Source organism: Triticum dicoccoides, chromosome 7A (assembly GCF_002162155.2).
Source record: "Triticum dicoccoides isolate Atlit2015 ecotype Zavitan chromosome 7A, WEW_v2.0, whole genome shotgun sequence".
NCBI lineage: Eukaryota > Viridiplantae > Streptophyta > Magnoliopsida > Poales > Poaceae > Triticum > Triticum dicoccoides.
The window spans coordinates 139,654,513-139,677,304 of record NC_041392.1 but is presented as its reverse complement, the minus strand read 5'-3'; the positions used below and the strand labels follow the sequence as shown (position 1 = coordinate 139,677,304).

The window sequence follows — 22,792 nt, the reverse complement described above, 5'->3', positions numbered from 1 at the left end:
ACAAGATATCAGTCGGGAGCACAAAGACATACCTGGTCCACCTCATACGAGTTGTCGAGAGGGGTTACCCTCCTGGCTCCTCGAGGGTTGTCTTTGTTCCCCGTGATGCTCGACAGCCACCCCTCCACCATCTCGTCGGTGACCTCCTCCGGGTGGACCCGAGTGGTGTCGTCAAGACCCGAATACAGCCACATCGGGTGGTCGCGGGCCTGGAGCGGTTGGATGCGCCTTTGAAGGAAGACCTCCAGCAGGTCCATACCAGTCACACCCTCGCGGACAAGCTCAACCACTCGACCTGCCAGCACCTTGACTTGGGCCTTTTCCTCCGGCGTGACTTTCAGAGGGGCAGGCTTCTCGGCTCGGTCGAGGGAAAAAAGAGGAAGACCAGTCGACTGTCCTGGGGTCGCCTCGTCCTTGTAGTAGAACCAGGTCGACTGCCAGCCACGGACCGACTCCGGGAAGGTGATAGATGGAAAACAGCTCTTCCCCCTCATCTGGATCGCCAGGCCCCCGCACAGCTGGATCACCTGCGTCCTCTCGTCACTCGACTTAGCCTTCTTGACCGATTCAGAATGGCGGGTAAAGATGTGTTTGAAGAGTCCCCAATGGGTCGACAACCCAAGAAAGCCTCACACATGGAGATGAAAGCAGCAAGGTAGACAATGGAGTTGGGAGTGAAGTGGTGGAGCTGTGCTCCGAAGAAATTCAGGAAACTCCGGAAGAAAGGATGGGGCGGCAGAGAAAACCCTCGGTCGATGTGGGTGGCTAGGAGCACGCACTCACCGTCGCGGGGTTGAGGTTCGATCTCTCCCCCCGGAAGACGCGCAGCTTCGTGGGGAATGACTCCCCCCTCGACCATATCGTCGAGATCCTCTTGCCGGAGCACCGATGGCATCCAGTCGCCCTGGATCCAACCTTTGGGCAGAGCGGTCCTAGAGGAAGATCCGCCCCGAGCTGACCTCTTCCCTTTCCCCGCCGCTGCCGCCTTCTTCACGTGCTCCAGAGCGGAGGTCTTGCTCTTCGTCATCGTTGCTGGCGAAGTCTCGCACGGGCCTGCTGCGTTGGGGCGGGAACGGAGGTGGCGGAGGGACTTGCGAAGGGGGAGAGGCGGAAGAAAGGAGGAGAATAGAGCGCACTACTTGGAAACCCCGAGCCGGCGATTTATAAGGGACCGCTTCCGAGTGGCTGACTGGTAGGCCCAGGCTATCCAGTCAAATCCCACAGCAGACGCGCGCGCAGTATGTGGCGAAAAAGACGACACGGGGATCGAGGAGCTTCCGCTTTATCGCTTCTGATTACTGCGGCCGCTCCCGTCCCGCGCACTTCCCAAAATCCGAATCCCGCGACATCCGCGGGCCACAAAACAACTTGTCAAAACAGAAGACCCCGATCGCGCCGGCGCTCGGTATGTCACAAACAAAGAAATTCACTCGACGAAAGGCCTGGAATGGATCAAGGCGACTGAAAAAGGTTGGCAACGTCATCCGTGACGATTGACCCAAAACGAGGCGCTCACATAGCCCGAAGAACCAATCGGAAAGATCTCCAACTCTTTCCCCACTCTAACCTCGATCCATTCGGGGGCTAATGATGAAGACATGTACCTAGGGTAGGGACACGGACCTGACCAAAGATTCCTACCCTAGGACACCCCTAGGAGAAGTCACCTTTCAATCGACTTGAAGGTATCCCACTCGACGGGTTCAAGACACTCGACCAAGAAGCTATCACTCGACCATGAAGCCAACCACTCGACTGCCAGGAGACCTAAAGTCACTTCGTAGGCAAACGGTCGACTGTTAAGTAGTCTTTATGATCATTATAGCACTTTATTAGGGAAGTTACCAGAAATGCCCAACCTTAAATGTACCTTAAACCCTGCATTACTGAGGGCGGGAGGGGTCCGGCGAACTCTATATAAGCCACCCCCCTCCTCAGTATGAAGGGTTCGCACCCCTGTATCCATACACGCATAATCCAGTCCACCGCCTCCGGGCTCCGAGACGTAGGGCTATTACTTCCTCTAAGAAGGGCCTGAACTCGTAAACCTCGCGTGTAACAACTTCCCAATAGCTAAGATCTAGCCTCTCCATATTCACCCCCCTAAATCACTGTCAGAGTTAGAACCACGACAATCATCGCGTTCCCAGGTGGCTTCACGGTCGGAATGATGTGACCACTTGACTTTGAGGAATTTGATAGACTTGTTGCGAGTCTTGCGCTCAGTTTCTTCAAGGATAGCAACGGGGTGCTCACGATAAGACAGGTCTTCTTGGAGATCAATGTCTTCGAAGTTGACGGTGCGGTCAGGGGTCTTGAAGCACTTGCGGAGTTGAGACACGTGAAACATGTCGTGCACATTTGCAAAGTTGGAGGGAAGCTCAAGTTGATAGACGAGATCGCCTCTCTTGCTGACGATCTTGAAAGGACCCACGTATCTAGGGGAAAGCTTCCCTTTGATACCGAAGCGATGAGTACCTTTCATTGGAGAGACACAGAGGTAAACATGGTCTCCGATCTTGAAAGCTAAGTCACGATGCTTGCTATCATAGTAACTCTTCTGGCGCGATTGTGCGGCTTTGAGATTATCATGAATGACTTTGCACATCTCTTCTGCCTCTATGATCAAGTCATTACCAAGAAGTTGGCGTTCACCAGTCTCTGACCAGTGAAGAGGAGTATGGCACTTCCTTCCATAGAGAATTTCAAATGGGGCCTTGCCCGAACTCGCTTGGAAGCTGTTGTTGTAGGAGAACTCGGCATATGGAAGACAATCTTCCCACTTCATACCGAAAGACATGACGCAAGCCCTGAGCATATCTTCAAGAATCTGATTAGCTCGCTCGACTTGGCCACTAGTTTGAGGATGAAAAGCTGTGCTGAAACGGATGTTGGTGCCCATGGCCTTCTGAAAAGAATCCCAAAACTTGGAGGTGAAGATGCTGCCACGATCTGAAGATATCAACTGTGGAATGCCATGTAGAGAGACAATCCGGGAGGTATATAGCTCTGCCAATTGAGCTGCTGTGATAGACTCTTTGAAAGGAAGGAAATGAGCCACTTTAGTGAGTTTGTCGATGACAACGAAGATAGCATCATTGCCACGCTTGGACTTTGGAAATCCATTCACGAAGTCCATCTCAATATGGTCAAACTTCCATTCTGGAATGTCAAGAGGTTGGAGGAGACCAGCTGGCCGTTGGTGTTCTGCTTTAACTCTTCTACATACATCACATTCATTCACGAACTGAGCAATCTCGCGCTTCATTCAAGTCCACCAGTACGACTGCTTGAGGTCCTGGTACATCTTTGTACTTCCAAGGTGGATAGAGAGGAGTGAATTGTGAGCCTCATTCATAATGACTTTACGAAGGTCACCTTTAGGCACAACAATGCGATCCTCGAAGAATAGAGTGCTTGTCATCAAGACGATAGCACTTGTACTTGGGTTGACTCTTGGCAATCCCAATCTTCACCTTCTTCACCATAGCATCAAGAAGTTGAGCCTCGCGAATCTGATCTTCCAAGGTAGGAGAGACTTGGAGGTTGGCGAGGAAACCTTGAGAAACAACTTGCAGATTGAGTTTGCGGAAAGCTTCACAAAGCTCGGGTTGGTAAGGCTTGATAATCAAACTGTTGCAGTAAGCCTTCCTGCTCAATGCGTCAGCAATTACATTGGCCTTGCCTGGAGTATATTCAATACTCGGATTATACTCTTGAATCATTTCGACCCAACAAATCTGCCTAAGGTTGAGATTAGGCTGAGTGAAGATGTACTTGAGACTCTTATGATCAGTGAAGATGTCCACTTTTCTTCCCAATAAGAGATGTCTCCAAGTTAAAAGAGCATGCACAACTGCCACCAACTCGAGGTCATGAGTGGGGTAGTTCTTTTCATTGGGCTTCAACTGGCGAGAGGTATAGGCCACAACTTTCTTCTCTTGCATCAACACTGCACCAAGACCTTGAAGGGAAGCATCACAGAAGACCTCAAACGGTTTGGATTCATCAGGAGGAGTCAGAACTGGAGCAGTGATTAACTTCTCTTTCAGGGTGTTGAAAGCGATGTCACATTCAGGAGACCAAACGTACTTGACGTGCTTCTGGAGAAGGTTGGAAAGAGGCTTCACGATCTTTGAAAAGTTCTCAACAAACCTTTGACAATAGCTTGCGAGACCAAGGAAGCTGCGGAGTTGCTTCACATTCTGAGGTGGTTCCCAATTCACAATTGCAGACACCTTCTCAGGATTAACCGCTATGCCCTTGGCAGAGATGATTTGTCCAAGGTAGAGAACCTCATCGAGCCAAAACTCGCACTTTGAAAACTTGGCATGGAACTGATGTTCTCTGAGCTTATCCAGCACCAAACGCAAGTGCTTGGCATGATGTTCCTTGTTCTTGGAAAAAACCAATATGTCATCGAGGTAGACCAAGATGAAGTCATTTGTGTAGGCGTTGAAGATGAAATTCATCATGCGAGAGAATGTTGGAGGAGCGTTGACGAGGACGAAAGACATGACAGTGTATTCATATGAACCATAGCTTGTTCTGAATGCTGTCTTAGGGATATCTTGCTCACGAATGCGAATCTGATGATAGCCCATACGGAGATCAAGCTTGGAGAATACTTGAGCACCTTTGAGTTGTTCAAACAGATCATTGATGTTGGTAAGTGGGTAGTTGTTCTTTATGGTCTTCTTGTTCAATGGACGGTAGTCGACACCGAGTCGGTCCGTTCCATCCTTCTTCTTCACAAAAAGGACACCACAACCCCATGGAGAAGAACTAGGTCGGATGAGACCCATTCGCTCTTGAATATCGAGTTGCTTCTTCAGCTCCTTCAACTCTTCAGGTCCAAGCTTGTAAGGACGTTTGCAAATAGGTTTCGTGCCAGGCTCAAGATCGATGACGAATTCAACTGGCCGGTGCGGAGGCATTCCTGGAAGCTCTTCTGTAAAGACGTCTTGATATTCGCAAACGACCGGAATTTGAGAGATGGCATCCAGCTCACCCTTCTCATTGAGAGAAAATAGTCGAATGGTATCATCCCTTGCGGCAAAGACAATTACATCCTCAGACGAATGAGTCCATTGAATCTGCCTGGCAGCACAATCAAGCTTAGCCTTGTGCTTAGAAAGCCAATCCATTCCAAGAATAAGATCAATATCCGAGTTACCAAGGACCACTTGAGAGGATAGAAACTTATAGTCGCCCAACGTGATAGTAACATCCGGGACGCAATTGTTAGATGTCATTTTCTTGCCCGGGGACACAATCTTCAACGGGAAAGGAATCCTTTCGGTCACAAATTCATGCTTGGCAACAAATGGTCTTGAAATAAAAGAAAGCGATGCACCAGTGTCAAAAAGAACTTTTGCAGGAACATTGTTAACATGAAGGTTACCCATAATCACATCTGGCGAGTCCTCTGCCTGAGCTGCGTTCAACAAGTTGACCTTGGCGTGCTTGGGGTTATGCTTGACCACTGCATTGCTAGCAGATCTCACAGGAGGAGGAGGAAGACGCCTCTGATTGGAGCATTTGTTGGCATAGTGACCCTTCTGTTGGCACTTGTTGCACGTGACCTCCGAGAGCGGACGGTGATACGGAGCACTTGATCTTGGATCTTGAGACGAAGTCTTTTTCTAAAAGCCAGGGTTGGGTGGGTGGGAAGATCCATTGCCACCTTTGCTCTTCTGCTGATAAGCCTGACGGAACGGAGGAGGAGGAGGCAGCCAATACTTTTGCTGCTTAGCCACTTGAGTTGAGGAAGAAGGAGTCGCATCTCTGACTCGCTTCTTGGAAGCATCACACTTGAGTTGAGCAGCCTCTTGTTTCAGTGCCATGTTGTAAAACTCATCGTACTTCTGAGGCTCGAAAAGCACGAGAGCAAGTTGAAGCTATTCTCTGAGGCCACCCCTGAACTGATAAATCATGCTCTTCTCGTCAGGGACGTCCTACTTGGCGAAATGAGCGAGCTTCTGGAACATGATGTTATACTGGTAAACAGACAAGCTGCCTTGCTTCAGGTTGCCGAATTCCTCACGCTTGCTTTCAACAACACTCTGAGGAATGTGATGAGCTTTGAAGTCTTGACGGAATTCATCCCAGGTAATCGCACGGCCTCCTATGGAATCTTTGTACTGCTGAAACCATTCTGCAGCTTGGTCTTTGAGTTGGAAGGAGGCAAATTTGACAAAGTCCTCAGGCCTGACGTTACTGCACTCGAAATGCTTGCATATATCCACGAGCCAATCATCAGTGTCTGAGGCCTCGACACAGTTGCTGAAGGTCTTAGACTGGTTAGCGAGGAACTGGTTGAGTGTAGCAAACTGATTCTGATTGTTGCCATGGCCTTGGTTGCGCTCTTGCAGAATTTGCATGATCAGCTACGTGTTTGCATTGGTGGCAGCCATCACAGCTTGCCATGCCTCCGGAGGTGGAGGTGGTGGTGGCGGATCCTGATTCTGATTCTGACCCTTAGCAGGAGCCATCCTGAAGAGGGTGACATCCGTTAGCATCTTGACAGACAAATATTCAAGCTGAATCAAACGGATTGAAATTGCAACATAAACTCTTCACATCCAAACAAAATGAACGAATGAATTCCAATTGAAATGGTCACATTTCCATAAATTGAGAAGCCACTTAGATAGTGGTAGAAGAATAAAACAACAAGGTACGGACAAGAACAAATACTTGGTGAGGATTACCCAATCCCAAACCAAATATCCGCGGAAGAAGAACTAGAGCTACAAGAATTCCCACCTATGAAACTCCCGAACCTTTCCGGTTATGCAATCAGGTGTTGGGGATACAGGGGAAGCATAATATCTCACCCAAAGCTAGCAAATCCTACATCCAGCTGTATCCATCCTTCAACACATAACCAAGAAACCTTCGGAAATCATTTACCTCAACCTTCGAAAAGCATCCGTTATACAAGTTATGGCAATACTCTCGAACTCCCGCCCCAGTACTGCGTGGTGTCGAGGTTATCTAACCAACAACTGCATAAAAGAGATTTTTGATGTCGGCGAAACACAGGTATTCCAGAATCTCAACGATAAAATTGTGACGACAAAGCCTCGGAGCTCAACTCCCAGGGACACTGCCACAACCCCTAAATGTCAGGAGGCACCAAGAACAATGTTCTCATCACAAAACCATCGGAAAATTCCAAGATACCCGCGTGATCATAAAAAAAATTAGTGAAATTTGAGAAGAGAAGAGTCAAAACTCTACGTCAGGATGCCTCAGCAGAGCGACGAAGGGCCTGGGGAGTAAAAAGAATTCCTAACTCTCTGATATATAATTCCTAAATAACTCAAAACATTTTTCTAGACTCAACAACGCCAGCGATTCGATCAAGCAGGGGGCTCCTAAGGTCGGGGAAGGCTCTGATTACCAACTTGTAACGCCCTCGATGCTGCTATATCTCCCACGCGTCGAAGCACGACTTAGAGGCATAACCGCATTGAAAGCAATGTCGCAAGTGAGGTAATCTTCACAACATCCCATGTAAATAAATAAAGGGGAAAGGATACATAGTTGGCTTACACTCGCCACATCACACAAATACATAAATGAGTCATTACATTCATCCAATACACTCATGGTCCGACTACGGAACCAAAATAAAGATCAACCCCCAAATGCGACAAAGTCCCCGATCGCCCCAACTGGGCACCACTACTGATCATCTAGGAAAGACACGTAGTAACGACGAGAGTCTTCATCAAACTCCCACTTGAGCTCGGTCATATCATCTGGAGCGGTATCATCGGTCCCTGCATCTGGTTTGGAAGTAATCTGTGAGTCACGGGGACTCAGCAATCTCACTCCCTCGCGATCAAGACTATTTAAGCTTATAAGTAAGGTAAAGGTATCATGTGGAGCTGCAGCAAGCGACTAGCATATATGGTGGCTAACATACGCAAAAGAGAGCGAGAAGAGAAGGCAAAGGCACGGTCGAACAACTAGATCAAGAAGTGACCCTAGAACAACCTACATCAAGCATTACTCCAACACCGTGTTCACTTCCCGGACTCCGCCGAGAAGAGACCATCACGGTTATACACGCGGTTGGTGCATTTTAATTAAGTTAAGTTTCAGGTTATCTACAACCAGACATTAACAAATTCCCATCTGCCCATAACCGCGGGCACGGCTTTCGAAAGTTCAAATCCCTGCAGGGGAGTCCCAACTTAGCCCATCACAAGCTCTCACGGTCAACGAAGGATATTCCTTCTCCCAAGACAATCCGATCAGACTCGGCATCCCGGTTACAAGACATCCTCGACAATGGTAAAACAAGTCCAGCAACACCGCCCGAATGTGCCGACAAATCCCGATAGGAGCTGCACATATCTCGTTCTCAGGGCACACTCAGATGAGACATCCTACGAGTAAAACCAATCCTCAAGTTGCCCCGAGGTGGCCCCGCAGTCTACTCGGTCTGACCAACACTCAGAGGAGCACCAGCCCAGGGGGGTTTAATAAAGATGACCCTCGGGCTCCGGAAACCCAAGGGAAAAAAGGCTAGGTGGCGAATGGTAAAACCAAGGTTGGGCATTGCTGGAGGAGTTTTATTCAAGGCGAACTGTCAAGGGGTTCCCATTATAACCCGACCGTGTAAGGAACGCAAAATCCGGGAACATAACACCGATATGACGGAAACTAGGGCGGCAAGAATGGAACAAAACACCAGGTATAAGGCCGAGCCTTCCACCCCTTACCAAGTATATAGGTGCATTAAGATAAACAAGATAATATTATGATATCCCAACAATAAACATGTTCCAACAAGGAACGATCTCCAATCTTCACCTACAACTAGCAACGCTATAAGAGGGGCTGACCAAAGCGGTAACATAGCCAAACAACGGTTTGCTAGGACATGGTGGGTAGAGGTTTGACATGGCAATATGGGAGGCATGATCAGCAAGTGGTAGGTATCATAGCATAGGCATAGCAAAAGAGCGAGCATCTAGCAAGCAAAGATAGAAATGATTTCAAGGGTATGGTCATCTTGCCTGCAAAGTTCTTAGAGCTGCCTTGATCCTCGTAAGCGAACTCAACGGGCTCCTCGTTCACGTACTCATCTCCCGGGTCTACCCAAGCAAGAACAACAAGCAAAAGGAACACAATCAACCACATGCAATGCTCAAGCAACATGATGCAAACATGGTATGATATGCGGGATGCGATATGTGATGCATAGGCATGATTTGGAAAGGAATGATTGAACCTGGCGTCAACTTGGAAATCCAAGAGTGTCACTGGAAAGAGGATTTGATTTCGGTTGAAATCGATATAAAGATCACCGGAATCGGATGCACGGTTTGGAAATGGCAAGCAAAACAAATATGGCACCGGTCTGCGATAAAGAGCAAGTAGCCATCTAAATGCATCAAGATAAATATGCTACATCACCCAAACATAGCAACAAAATACATGGTAGGGATCCACTCATGATGCTTGACAAAAGATGAACACTGAGCTACGGCTAATTCACTCATTAACAGGTTCAAACAAGCATGGCAAAAGTGCAAAAGATAACAGGTTTCAGACTTAGTGAAAATAACAGCATGTCAGGAATTTATCCTCAGGAAGCAATGTTTAGAGCACGATAACTACATGCTACAGGAACATATCATGGCAAAGCAAGGCATGGCATGAAGCTACTCAAAGCATATAACAAAAGTCCCTTAGTGACCATGAGCCAAAAGGGATCAGAAAATACAATTGCAAGCATGTGAACATAGCAAAAACATAAACAGATTCAGACTTAGTGAAAAACTGGAGCATGACAAAACAGTTAACAAGTAGGCATGTTTACGAGCTCGATTCACTCACTACGAGGCATTTCATGACAAACTAAGCATACACCCAGCAAATAGACATGTCATAGAAGCTAAACATGGCAAGAACAACAACATAGGATGCACGGATCAACAACAAACAAGCTTGGCAAAATTGCAGAACATGTTAACAATCTGCCAGGAACATTTTATAGCAAAAGTAGAGCTCGATTGACTCAAGCTAGGGTGGTCCATAATTTCAAACAAAGACATGGATGGATAGAGCACAACATTATCTACAAAACATCCTTACTAATCATGCTCAAAAGAGGCACAGATCACTAGGAAAACAACATGAACATATGGCATAAAAATAAGGACAGGGCAAGGACTTAGTGAAATTCTAAGTCCCTGAAATCAGCATCATTCAGTAAGCTACTTTGCGTGCTTGTGCTAGTCACCACAATGATCCCAAAAATACATGGCATACACCCCTGTACAGATAACATGGCATTCTACAAAACACATGTAGAGCTCGGGATCATGTCATGCACACATTAATCATGGCAAAAATGACAAAAGGACATTTGCTGAAACAGATCTGAAACTATCATCACATAGCCCTCTTCCAACAGCATCTCGGGCATCAAGATGAGCTCAAATGAAAATGATGCAATGAGATGAAATGATGTACTCGTCGAGGCGAACATTTTGATATGCTACACACACGAATTGGAGCCACGGTGGTGAAGTTATGATGCGATGAAAATGTGCAAAAATTACGGGGATTAGGTCAAAATTAGGTCAACCCTCAGATCTGGATCGGCCGGTGCACGCAATCCGAGGTTCAACGCCGAAGTCGCCGGATCTCGCGGCTCCAGGCGCCGGCGAGGATGGAGAGGAAGGCGCGGTGTCGCGGGGTTGGCTCCAGGCGCGGTCGCCGACGAGGATCGAGGCGGCAGCGTCGCCGGCGTCGTCGGGCGGCGAGGTGCGGGCTGCTGGCACAAGGCGAAGGTGGCCGGCGAGGGCGCAGCAGGACAGCGGCGATGGCGGGCGGCGGTGCCGGGCGGAGGTGCGCCGACGCAGGAGAGGAGACGGGGCGGCGCGGGCGCGCCAAACGGGCTCGGGGGCTCGCGGCGGGCCGAGCGGGCCGGCGTGGCTGCGGGTGGCGGCGCGCCACGTGGCGTCGCCTGATTTGCGCGGTGGCGGCGGCGGCGACTAGCCAGACATGTCCGTCGGCGAGGTTTGTGTCCGGCGCGCGAGGAGAGGGAGGGATCTAGGGTTTGCCCAAAAATTTCGGGGAGTCGCCTTTATATAGGGGTAGAGGGAGCTAGAGAACTCCAAATAAGGTGCGGTTTGCGGCCACGCGATCGTGATTGAACGATCTAGATGATAGAAGAGGTTTTGGTGGGTTTTGGGCCACTTTGGAGGGGTGTTGGGCTGCAACACACACGAGGCCTTTTTGGTCACTCGGTTAACCGTTGGAGTATCAAACGAAGTCCAAATGGTACGAAACTTGACAGGCGGTCTATCGATAGTAAATCAAGGCCGCATGGCAAGTCTCGGTCCAATACAGAAACGTTTAACACCCACACATGAAAAGAGGTGGAAAGGGACACCAGAGGACATAGGAGCGCTGGAATGCAAAACGGACAACGGGGAAAATGCTCGGATGCATGAGACGAACACGTATGCAAATGCAATGCACATGATGACATGATATGAGATGCATGACAAAGACAAAACACACGGAGACAAAAACCCGACAACGAGGAAATTACATAACTTAGTGCCGGAAACGGCAAGAGTTGGAGTACAAATAAGGTAGGTTACATCCGGGGTGTTACAGGGGGGTGCGAGCAGTGTCAGACACCCCCATCGTCTCGCCCAAACGACCCAATACTCAATCGCTAGTTACCTACGCATGGGGAAAATAGGCGTACGTACAGCCGTCGATCGAGTAGTCAGTTTCGTTCCTAGTTTTATTCGTGGCTTTGTGCGCCCGTGCGCCGCCGCCTCTCAGATCTTGCTGCTCCTTTCGTCGCTGTTGGAGCCCTACGCATTAATTCCGTGCTTCTAATCCAGCGATTGAATCACGGCTCCTTCATCATTCGATTTTGGCATAACTTAAGGTACGTTACTGGTATTATCGTAATATACAACAAACTCCTAGTAGTTTTTTCAGATCAGACACATACGGTGAACTAGTCCAACTACATATAAAAATAGGTTAATCTACCTATTAGATGCAGTAAGGTTACAATTTAGAGTTCAAATTCCACTCTCTATTTCAATGTTTCAATGGTTGAAGTATGAAGAAGAAGAATATAACGAGAGTAGATTTATTTTTAAGAGGAAGGCTTCCAGCTCCAATATTCATGCCACCCAAAATAAAAATCCACCTGATGTACTCATAGAGTTAAATTGAAACTAATAGAGATGTAGAATTTTGTACTGTCAAATATTAGTTGCCAATGCTTTCGTATCAATGCTACTTCTGAAACGAAATTCATGTATTGGCTCTCTTGAATATAGTATCTTTCTCGCCCTCCCCCCTATGTCTAAATCCTGGCTCCGCCCCTGGTTCATGGCAATTTCTATGCAGCTCAACATCCCTAGGCACCATTTCTCAGTTCATGAATGCTACAATTAATTATTTTCAACTTAAAGTAGTCCTCTCCCGCGTATCTAAGCTTTGTACACCAAATTTAACCTTTTTCCTATTTAAAATGATTATTTCTGTTGTTTATTCTAATATTTGCCATGTTGTGACAGGAAAAAGGCATATAGAATGAAACTATCAGCTTTTAGATCAAGTTTTATACACGTCTAGATCGTTCATTAGGCTACTCTCCTAATCAATATTAATGTTTCCTTTGAACTACTTGCATTACTGAAACACTCAGTATCGATTGATTTTCCGCATATGCATTGTACAATGAATGCCAGCAATAATTTTTTGAAAGATGTGTTCATGGGTGATGCCCAGCTCCGCACAAGACTATGTGCCATGTGGCACTATCCATTCATTGTTCAGTCTCGCTCTCTGATAGCCAGGCAACCTCCTGAAGCAATCATAGCCAATCATCCATACAAAAAAAGTGTTCTATGTTTCCCTGATCATTGGGAAGCCGTACAAGCATTCAAATATGCAGGAAAAGGAGACTCTCCCTATGTGAATGGTGTTGCATATCACTTCACAATTAATCTTCTACAGTCAAATCTAATAGAGATATGCAATGATCAAAGGGTTACAGCCTTTATGAAAGGTCTTTCTCTGTATAAAGCATTGCAACGAGCTCGACCTAAAACCCATTGTCATTTCTTCTCTCATCTTAAAATAAAAAACAACATATATGCACGCACAGGCTTCAGCATGGGCACGGCGTGCAAATCTGAATCATTTCAGCTAGGCTACAACTTAGACGACAGTCAACTTACCCTGTCGTGGCATGGAGTTGCCCCGCTCCCCCAAGACCAAGACATTTTTGCTTCTGTGACCAAGATCGACAATGGATGAGGAAAGCACATCGATTTTTCGAGACTCGTGGAACGGGACCGAGTCGCCCCGCCGTCTCTGGCCAAAGCTATTCACCATATCTCGTTGGAAGAATTGCACACTTTGGGATACCATCCAGGACGATGCCTTGATTCGTCACCGCTAAGGCCGGCCCCCTCCACCCTTCTGCAGGACTTCATCGACCTTGGTCACAGCTTGTGGAACTTCACTACCTCCTTGGCCTACAGACGACAGTTCATGGATTTGGCACCCTCGCCATTGCGGTTTGTTGGGAAGACCCCTCTCCCCAAATGTCGCTTCTTCATGTGGTTGCGGCTCCACCGTCGGCTGTCCAAGACCTAGCAAGAGTTTGCAGCGGCTACTTGATGCCCGAACATCACCCCAGTTGCTTGGGTTCGCTCGATGGAACTGGCCGATGCGACCCCGAATGGGCGTTCAACCTCCTCCAGGTTCATCGCCTCTGGAATCGCCATGCCTCCATGGGAGATCTAGCGTGAGCATAATTGTATATTTTTCCAGTTCCTGTCACGCCCTCTCTCAGCGATCATCTGGTAAATCATGTACAGTAAAACCCGCTGCTGGACTTCAATCTAATAGAAAAGGGGAAAAAATGCAGCGCCGAAAGCCAAAGATAAAACCAATTGCTTTTCGTTGTGCATACTGCAATTCTATTTTGTATGTCACCAAGAAAATCACAAAGCATGAGACAAACAATCTATTCCGATTGTGTTTGTCACCAAGAAGATCACAAAGCATGAGATAAACAAACGGCCATCTCATATGGCTGCTCGCAAGAATACTATACCTACAGACTGAAACAGCAAGCAACAAGAATGAGTAACTGCCCATTCACCACTAATTCAGTTCATCACGTCGAACTGAGGAAATCAACAGAGTTGTTGACCAATTTCGTCGTGCATACAAAAACGCTACAAGCACAAACACGAACAGTTACTCTTCTGACAAAGTAAAACAGAGGATAAATACCACGGAACAGCAAGTAAAAATCATCAACCCGTAACTGCCCGTTCACCAACTCCATGACGTCAAACTCGAGGAGATCAGTCAAAGTTTCAGAGAGTAGGCATGAATGCCCAGCTTTTTCAGAAAGCTTAAAGCAATACAGATCAAGAACGAGAAAAGATAGACAGGCGAGATCAAACTTGATACAATCAACACCGTTCATGATCAATTTCACCACTAATTTAGTCCAGCACGCCAAACTTAAGGAGATCAACACGGCTTCATGGCCAATTTCAGCACCAAATCAGTTCATCATATGCCAAACTTGAGGAAACTATCAGAGTTCGCGGCCAACTTCACCTACTCGATGCAAGACGATCAACGAAGCAAAACAAGGAAGAAAGACACCAAACATGACCACATAAACAGGGCATCTCTCACACTCTCGCGCCGGCCATCCTCCATGAGCACTACCACATCCACAAGGACTACTCGACCTTGACGTGGAAGACGTCCTTGCGCTCCTCCTCCTTGACCTTGAGCAGGGTGACCCAGAGCACGCCGTTCTTCATCTCGGCCCTGATCTTGTCCATCTTGTACGCGTGAGCAGAGGACACCTCGATGCGGCGGTTGTACTTCGGCACCGCGGAGTCGTCGTCGTCGCCGTCCCAGGGCTGCTTCTCGCCCTCGCCCTTGATCACCAGGATGTTCTTGTCCGCGCGCACCTCCACGTGCTCCTTGGTCAGCCCCGGCATCGGCACCTTGAGGTACACCGCGTCGTCGTCCTCCTTGGCCACCCAGCGTCCGAGCCGCGACGTCCCAGCACCAGCAGTGGAGGAGAGGCCGGCCTTCATCAGAGACAGCAGACGGGCCATGCTGGTCGGCGCGCCGAGCGAGCCGATCACGTCTGCAGAATCAGCACCAAGGAAACCAAAAGCAGATCAGAAGGCTGAGGTGAACGCAAAGAAAGGGCGCGCCACAGGTGAACGCAAAGGAACGGAAGCATACCCTGCGAGAAGAAGCTGGGGGTGACGAGGTCGTGGGCGCTGTAGTCGTCGTCGTCGTCGTCGTAGCGGCTGACCTCCTTGGCCTGGGTGTTGTACGGGCGGCGGGCGGCGGTGACGGCGGGGGAGCGGAGCGGGCAGAAGGCCACGGGAGCACCGGACTTGAGGAGGCTGGCCGGCGCGGCACCCTCGCCCTTGCAAACGATGGCGGAGGCCATGGTCTCTCTCTCCTCTTTCTCTCTCTTCTCTCTCTCTCGCCCTGCTGTGATGATTTTGGATTCTTGTGGTGGGCGAGACGGGGGTGGGAAATGGAGGGAGGGGGGTTTTGTAAAGGAGGAGCGGGAAAGCTTTCTTGGGCGAGGGGATGGTGAACTGGGTTTAGAAGGTTCCGGAGAGATCGGTCGGGGTCTCGAGTCCTCCAGAATGATCGGTTGGGCTTTACGATTCGTGCTAACTTTTGATGTGCTGAATTCCTACCGTTTGGTGGACTCGCATGGAAGCAACAGACAGCTCCATTGCTTAAGCCAATACACTGTCAACCTAATAACACTGTTTGGTTTGCTATAAACTCTGCATGTTCAGCTTATACAAGGCTCCTAAATAACCATACGAAACTATAAAACCGTGTCCACTTTTGTATAATAACCCACATAATCCAATGTTACCCTCTCTTTTTTGAAAATAATATTGGGGAACGTCATATTTGTAGCAAGTTCCAGCGAACGCCCCTGCCACCAGATCACATGCACGGATCTTACCATAAGAAGCCTTGCCACATCAGATTCGAAACTCATAAGCAGGACATAAAAGTTGCGCGAACGCTATCCTAACTAAATAGAGCCGCCCATCGGAGACCCGTAATTGAATCCCAACTCCTCCTTTTATTTTCATTTTTACTTTGCATATTTTTGCTTTTGGTACATGGCAATTTTTTAAAAAAAATATGGCTGATTTATAAAAAAAAACTTGCCACATGGCAAATTTTAATCTATTTTTTGTAATGTTTCACATGTCAAGTTTGTTTTGTACACATGGAAAGTTTTAGAAAAAAATTCTCATGGTCCCACGGCAAGCTTTGAGTTTTTATCAATTATTTTCATGGAAATTTTGGAATTTGTTTTTCTACTTTCGCACATGCCAATTTTATTAGTAAGAGGATGGCATTTTTTTTATTATTTCAGAGCATGGAAATTTTATTATTGAGAGCATGGCAATAGTATTTATTTTTTGGATCGTGCCAACTTCCTGTGTGTGATTTCTATGTGTTTTTTAAAATGAAAACATAAAGCATGGAAAGTTCCGTGTATGTCTTTCTTTTAATTAATATGCAAATTTGCCATGCATAATATTCTTTTTTTTGCAATTTGGACCACTGTTTTTTGTTATTGTGTTTTTATTTACTATGCCCTTTTCCCATGAAACTATTTTTTTGGTACGCTGTCATGGCATTTTTTTTGTTTGCAGTTTGTAAATTATGTCGTCTATGCCTTTTTCTGTATAAGAAAACATTTCAAATTGGATTGATGGCAATTTTTCTGAAAATATCAACTATTTGGCATAGCCCATTTTCACACCATAATTATCTCGGCCAGCTTGGGGGTCGCATGGAAACAATCGTATATAGCTACCTAAAAAGGTTTTCTTGATCGTCCCCATCGAAGCGAACGAATTGTTCGCTTGTGGGCGCCTTCTGTTTTGACATCCGCCAGATATTATGATACCTTTTTTTTAAAGAAAACACTAGATATGTCTACCTTCGATGACAAATTCTCAAGGTCCCATGAAAAATTCCTAACATTTTTCACCTCCAAACATAGCAATTTTAGTCTTTTATTTTGTTATGCTAACATAGCAAGCTTTGATGATTTTTATCAATTATTTTCATTGCAATTTTGGAATTTGTTTTTCTATTTTCGCAAATGCCTATTTTATTACTAAGATGATATCCTTTTATTATTTTAGAGCATGGAAATTTTATTACTGAGAGCATGTCAATTGTATTTTTTTTGTTGGATTGTGCCAACTTCTTGTGTGTGATCTCTATGTGTTTTTGAAAATAAAAATATAAAACATGGAAAGTTCCGTGTATGTCTTTCTTTTAATTAATATGCAAATTTTCCATGCATAATCTTCTTTTGTCTGCAATTTGGAGCACGGTTTTATGTTATTTTACTATGTCCTTTTTGCCATATAACTATTTTTTGGTACGCCACCATGGCATTTTTTTGTTTGCATTTTTTAAATTATGTTGTCTATGCCTTTTTTGTATAAGAAAATATTTACATTTTGGTTGATGGCAATTTTCTGGAAATATCAACTAGTTGGCATAGTCCTTTTTTCTGCACCATAATTATCTGGAGCAGCTTGGGGGTCGCATGGAAACACTCGTATATACCTACCTAAAAAAGTTTGCTTGGTCGTCCCGTCCCAGCGAACGAAATGTTCGCTAGTGGCTGCCTTCCCTTTTGACATCAGATATTACGATACCTTTTCTAAGAAAACACCAAGTATGTCTACCTTCGACCCCCCCTGGCTCCCATGGCCCCTGGTTCGACCAACCCTGTGTCAGTCTCTACAGCCTTTCCGCGTCACCAGCCAATGGTCTCGGGTCTAGGCCTCCCAAAGTCACCCGGCTCCTCTCGCTCATCCTTAGAAGGTGTTGGGCCACCTAGGTCCACGGATCCGGCTCAGGCGGTGGCACAGGAGGAGGGTTGGTTAAAGGTTGGGCCATCACAGAGGGCCATGTGGCACTATCGTCGAGCGTTGCGGCACTAGCAGGAGGCTGGCTCGGTGGGGAGACATTCTTCTGCTTCCTCCCTAGAGCGCCGGAAGTTACACCGGAGCTTTTTGGCCTCTGCGTCAAGTGCTTTCGGGAGGGGCATAACGAGTTGGAATGCACCTTTTGTGCATCCGTTGCGGTATAGTCGGCCATGATTCGTCCCAACGCAAGAGATTTAGGAGCCTAGTTCCTGAGGGGGAGATCCGTTGGCCAGTGTTAGCCAAGGTGGCTAGCGGTTCTCCGGCTGTCCTCCACAGTTGTGCCCAAGATCCCTCCCACGCGGAAATGGCGATCTTCACTGGCAGGCCGGAGTGACACATATATCCTCCATCACTCACAAGAGATGGATTGGACTTGGATTGTGGGCTTCGGCTCACTATGGTGGTTTATGTTGGAAATATGCCCTAGAGGCAATAATAAATTGGTTATTATCATATTTCCCGTTCATGATAAATGTTTATTATTCATGCTATAATTGTATTAATCCGGAAACTTAAATACATGTGGATACATAAACTACAACGTGTCCCTAGTAAGCCTCTACTAGATGGTTAAGGTTTCCTAACCATAAACATGAGTTGTCATTTGATAACTGGATCACATCATTAGGAGAATGATGTAATGGACAAGACCCAACCATAAGCTCAGCAACAAATTGTATCGCTTAGTTTATTTGTTATACCTTTCTTCATGTCAAGTATCAGTTCCTTAGACCATGAGATCATGCCACTCCCGGATACTAGATGAATGCCTTATGTGCTATCAAACGTCACTTCGTAACTGGGTGATTGCTACCTCTTGAGCATGTGTTGGTTTTCCCTTGAAGAGGAAAGGGTGATGCAGCAAAGTAGCATAAGTATTTCCCTCAGTTTTTGAGAACCAAGGTATCAATCCAGTAGGAGACTACATGCAAGTCGCCTAGTACCTTCACAAATAATCAAGAACCCGGCAACCAACACGATAAAGGGATTGTCAATCCCTTCACGGTCACTTACGAAAGTGAGATCTAATAAAGATAATAAGATAAATATTTTTGGTATTTTTGTTAAGTAAAGATTGCAAAATAAAATAAATAGTAAACAAGAATTGTAGATCGGAAACTTATATGATATAAAATAGACCCGGGGCCATAGGTTTCACTAGTGGCTTCTAGCAAGTATTACGGTGGGTGAACAAATTACGGCCGAGCAATTGATAGAAAAGCACATAGTTATGAGAATAACTAGGCATGACTATGAAATATAGGCATCACGTCCGTGTTAAGTAGACCGAAATGATTCTGCATCTACTACTATTACTCCACACATCGACCGCTATCCATCATGCATGTAGAGTATTAATTTCATAAGAACATAGTAATGCTTTAGGCAAGATGACATGATGTAGAGGGATAAACTCAAGAAATATGATATAAACCCCATATTTTTATCCTCGATGGCAATAATACAATACATACCTTGCTGCCCCTACTGTCACTGGGAAAGGACACCACAAGAGTGAACCCAAAGCTAAGCACTTCTCCCATTGTAAGAAAGATCAATCTAGTAGGCCAAACTAAACCGATAATTCGAAGAGACTTGCAAAGATATCAAATCATGCATATAAGAATTCAGAGAAGAACCAACTATTGTTCATATATAAACTTGATCATAAATCCACAATTCATCGGATCTCTGTGATACGTCTCCAACGTATCTATAATTTTTATTGTTCCATGCTATTATATTATCCATCTAGGATGTTTTATATGCTATTTTATATGATTTTGGGACTAACCTATTAACCTAGAGCCCAATGCCAGTTTCTGTTTTGTCCTTGTTTTTGAGTTTTGCAGAAAAGGAAAACCAAATGGAGTCCAATTGACCTGAAATTTCACGGAGATCATTTTTGGACCAGAAGAAGCCCACAGAGTATCGGAGATGGGCCAGAAGAGTCCCGAGGCTACCACGAGGGTGGGGGGGCGCCCTACCCCCTGGGCGCGCCCCCTACCTCGTGGCCACCTCGGGGACCCCCTGACTTGTTCCCGACTCCAACACCTCTTATATAATTCCAAACCTCCAGAAAATAACCTAATCAGGAGTTCCGCCGCCGCAAGCCTCTGTAACCACCGAAAACCAATCTAGACTCGTTCCGGCACCCTGCCGGAGGGGGGAATCCCTCTCCGGTGGCCATCTTCATAATCCCGGCGTTCTCCATGACAAGGAGGGAGTAGCTCACCCTCGGGGCTGAGGGTATGTACCAGTAGATCTGTATTTGATCTCTCTCTCTCTCTCTAGTGTTCTTGATTTGGCACGATCTTGATGTATCGCAAGCTTTGCTATTATAGTTGGATCTTATCATGTTTCTTCCCCTCTACTCCCTTGTGATGGATTGAGTTCTCCCTTTCAAGTTATCTTATCGGATTGAGTCTTTAAGGATTTGAGAACACTTGATGTATGTCTTGCATGTGCTTATCTGTGGTGACAATGGGATATCACGTGATCCACTTGATGTATGTTTTGGTGATCAACTTGCGAGTTCCGTGACCTCATGAAGTTATGCATAGGGGTTGGCACATGTTTTCGTCTTTACTCTCCAGTAGAAACTCTTGGGCACTCTTTCAAGTTCTTTGTGTTGGTTGAATAGATGAATCTGAGATTGTGTGATGCATATCATATAATCTTACACACGGATACTTGAGGTGACATTGGAGTATCTAGGTGACATTAGGGTTTTGGTTGATTTGTGTATTAAGGTGTTATTCTAGTACAAACTCTAGGATAAATCGAACAGAAAGAATAGCTTCGTGTTATTTTACTACAGACTCTTGAATAGATCGGTCAGAAAGGATAACTTTGAGGTGGTTTCGTACCCTACAATAATCTTGTAGCGACCAGACCTCAAACGGTCCAATCTCTGTGCTCAGGTGTCATCCCTGGATCAGTAATGCTGCCACCACACAGTACTTGAAGGATTTATAACAGAGTAACAATCACACACTTATAACATCGAGTGTCTCAAAAGAGAACTTATTACAATAAATATGGCATAAGGCCATCTAATAACGATAACAGTGGAAGGCTTGGAAGATAAGTGAGTCCATCAACTCCAACGGCATCACTGAGTATAGAACCACGACCTAAAACTCCTTAATCATCGTCTGAAAACTCTGCAACATTAACATTGCAGCCCGAAACGGGTCAGCACATGGAATATGCTGGCAAAGTAACACATAGAGTGTAATGGAATGAAACAGCTATTCTATATGCATATTTGGCTGGTGGAAAGCTCTATGGTTACAGTTTTGCGTAAAGCCAAATTTTCTCTACTACAAAGGAATACATTTATTTAACTATCATGGTGGTTGTTAAACATTGAGAATGGTTGACAACATTCTCAATCCCAATTAAGCATCATCATTAAACAAACCCATCAAAAATTAATTTAGAGTAACATGTTGAGATTCACATGATAATCCAGGCACTAGATACTCAAGATGTTCATAACCGGGGACACGGCTAACCATGATTAGTTTATACACTCTGCAGAGGTTTGCGCACTTTTCCCCACAAGACTCGATCTCCTCCGTTGGAGTTCTCGCACTACATGGTGTTTGAGAAACGGATGACCGAGACATAGTCTTTCAGAAGCGCTACCACCTTACGAACGGATAGACCGTACCTACCTACATCCCCTACATCTGCTAGTCTACCACTATAAGAGTTCGCACAACTTATTCAACTATGTTAGAGCCCATAATAGCTTGTGGCTGCACATGGAAGTTTCTAGCATGAATAATCTCATGGTCCCTTTGAGCCTGGGTGGCGGTCCATAAAGAAAAACAGGCAATCGCTGGAATACCCAGGTGCCTCAATCCATCCAGATGTGTATTTAAGTTGCCACCTTAGATAAACCATTAATTAACAATCTCACATCTGTCATGGATACACTCACCCAATCCACGTCTACTAGCATAGCATGGCATAATAAGCAAACGTAGAAGTAACTCTCAAAGATTGGATAATAACAGGTAATAGGTACTACCTCAACTACTTCCCAAACCCACAATTTAATTAGATCCTAATCATGCAATGTGTAAGGATTGATCCGATGCAATAAAACTGGGTAGAGGGAAAAACATGATCAAAGTGTTACTTGCCTTGCTGATGGTCTGGGAAACTTAGCGATTCGAAGTAGCAAGCGGCGCACTCCGGGTATTCTATCGTAAACAAACAAGCATACAATAAGTACTCAACTAATGCATAGGTAAAACTGAAATAAGAGATCTAACCAGAAAGTTCAACTTAAGAACTCCGGTTGGCAAAAAGAATCAAATCGAACGAAGCAACGGAAGACAAACGACAAAAGAAACAGGCTTCGTTTAATATTCTGGATCGAAGGCAATTTTTATGATGGCAAAAACTTGTTTAGGTTGGCTAAACGGAAAGAGGGTTACGAGACGAAACTCCAGGCGCTTGAATCGCCTGATTCCGATAAACGAGCGAAAAGTTAGACTAAAACGAAAATCGGATCAGAAATCGCGATCTGAAAAATCGCGGATTTAATCCGAGAAAAAGAAAAATGACGAACAGTTTAACGAATGAACGCTCGTTAACTGGATCTAAATGAAGAACGCATTCGTTAAAATGAACGAACGAGCGAACGCTCGCTAAATAAATAAACCGGAAAAACTGATCTATTAAAAAACGAAACTAAAAAAACCGAACGAAAACCGGCGGGTCAA

The 22,792-nt window shown here is 45.9% G+C and overlaps 1 protein-coding gene across 1 annotated transcript; it reads right to left on the bottom strand.

Annotated features, from left to right (window-relative positions):
• Positions 1 to 14,490: 14,490 nt before the first annotated feature.
• Positions 14,491 to 15,610, bottom strand: LOC119332033 (26.2 kDa heat shock protein, mitochondrial-like). The gene is made up of 2 exons (XM_037605217.1): positions 15,295 to 15,610; positions 14,491 to 15,193 (listed from the first exon to the last, which is right to left on the bottom strand). The coding sequence occupies exons 1-2, from the start codon at positions 15,506 to 15,508 to the stop codon at positions 14,775 to 14,777; spliced, it is 633 nt and encodes a 210-aa protein (XP_037461114.1). The 5' UTR covers positions 15,509 to 15,610; the 3' UTR covers positions 14,491 to 14,774.
• Positions 15,611 to 22,792: the final 7,182 nt, after the last annotated feature.

Bases quoted from the DNA above. Each gene is read 5' to 3' on its own strand.
- LOC119332033 (XM_037605217.1), bottom strand. From the start codon at position 15,508: ATGGCCTCCGCCATCGTTTGCAAGGGCGAGGGTGCCGCGCCGGCCAGC. The intron at 15,194-15,294 runs GTATGCTTCCGT...CTGATTCTGCAG, and splicing joins CCCCAGCTTCTTCTCGCAGG to ACGTGATCGGCTCGCTCGGC.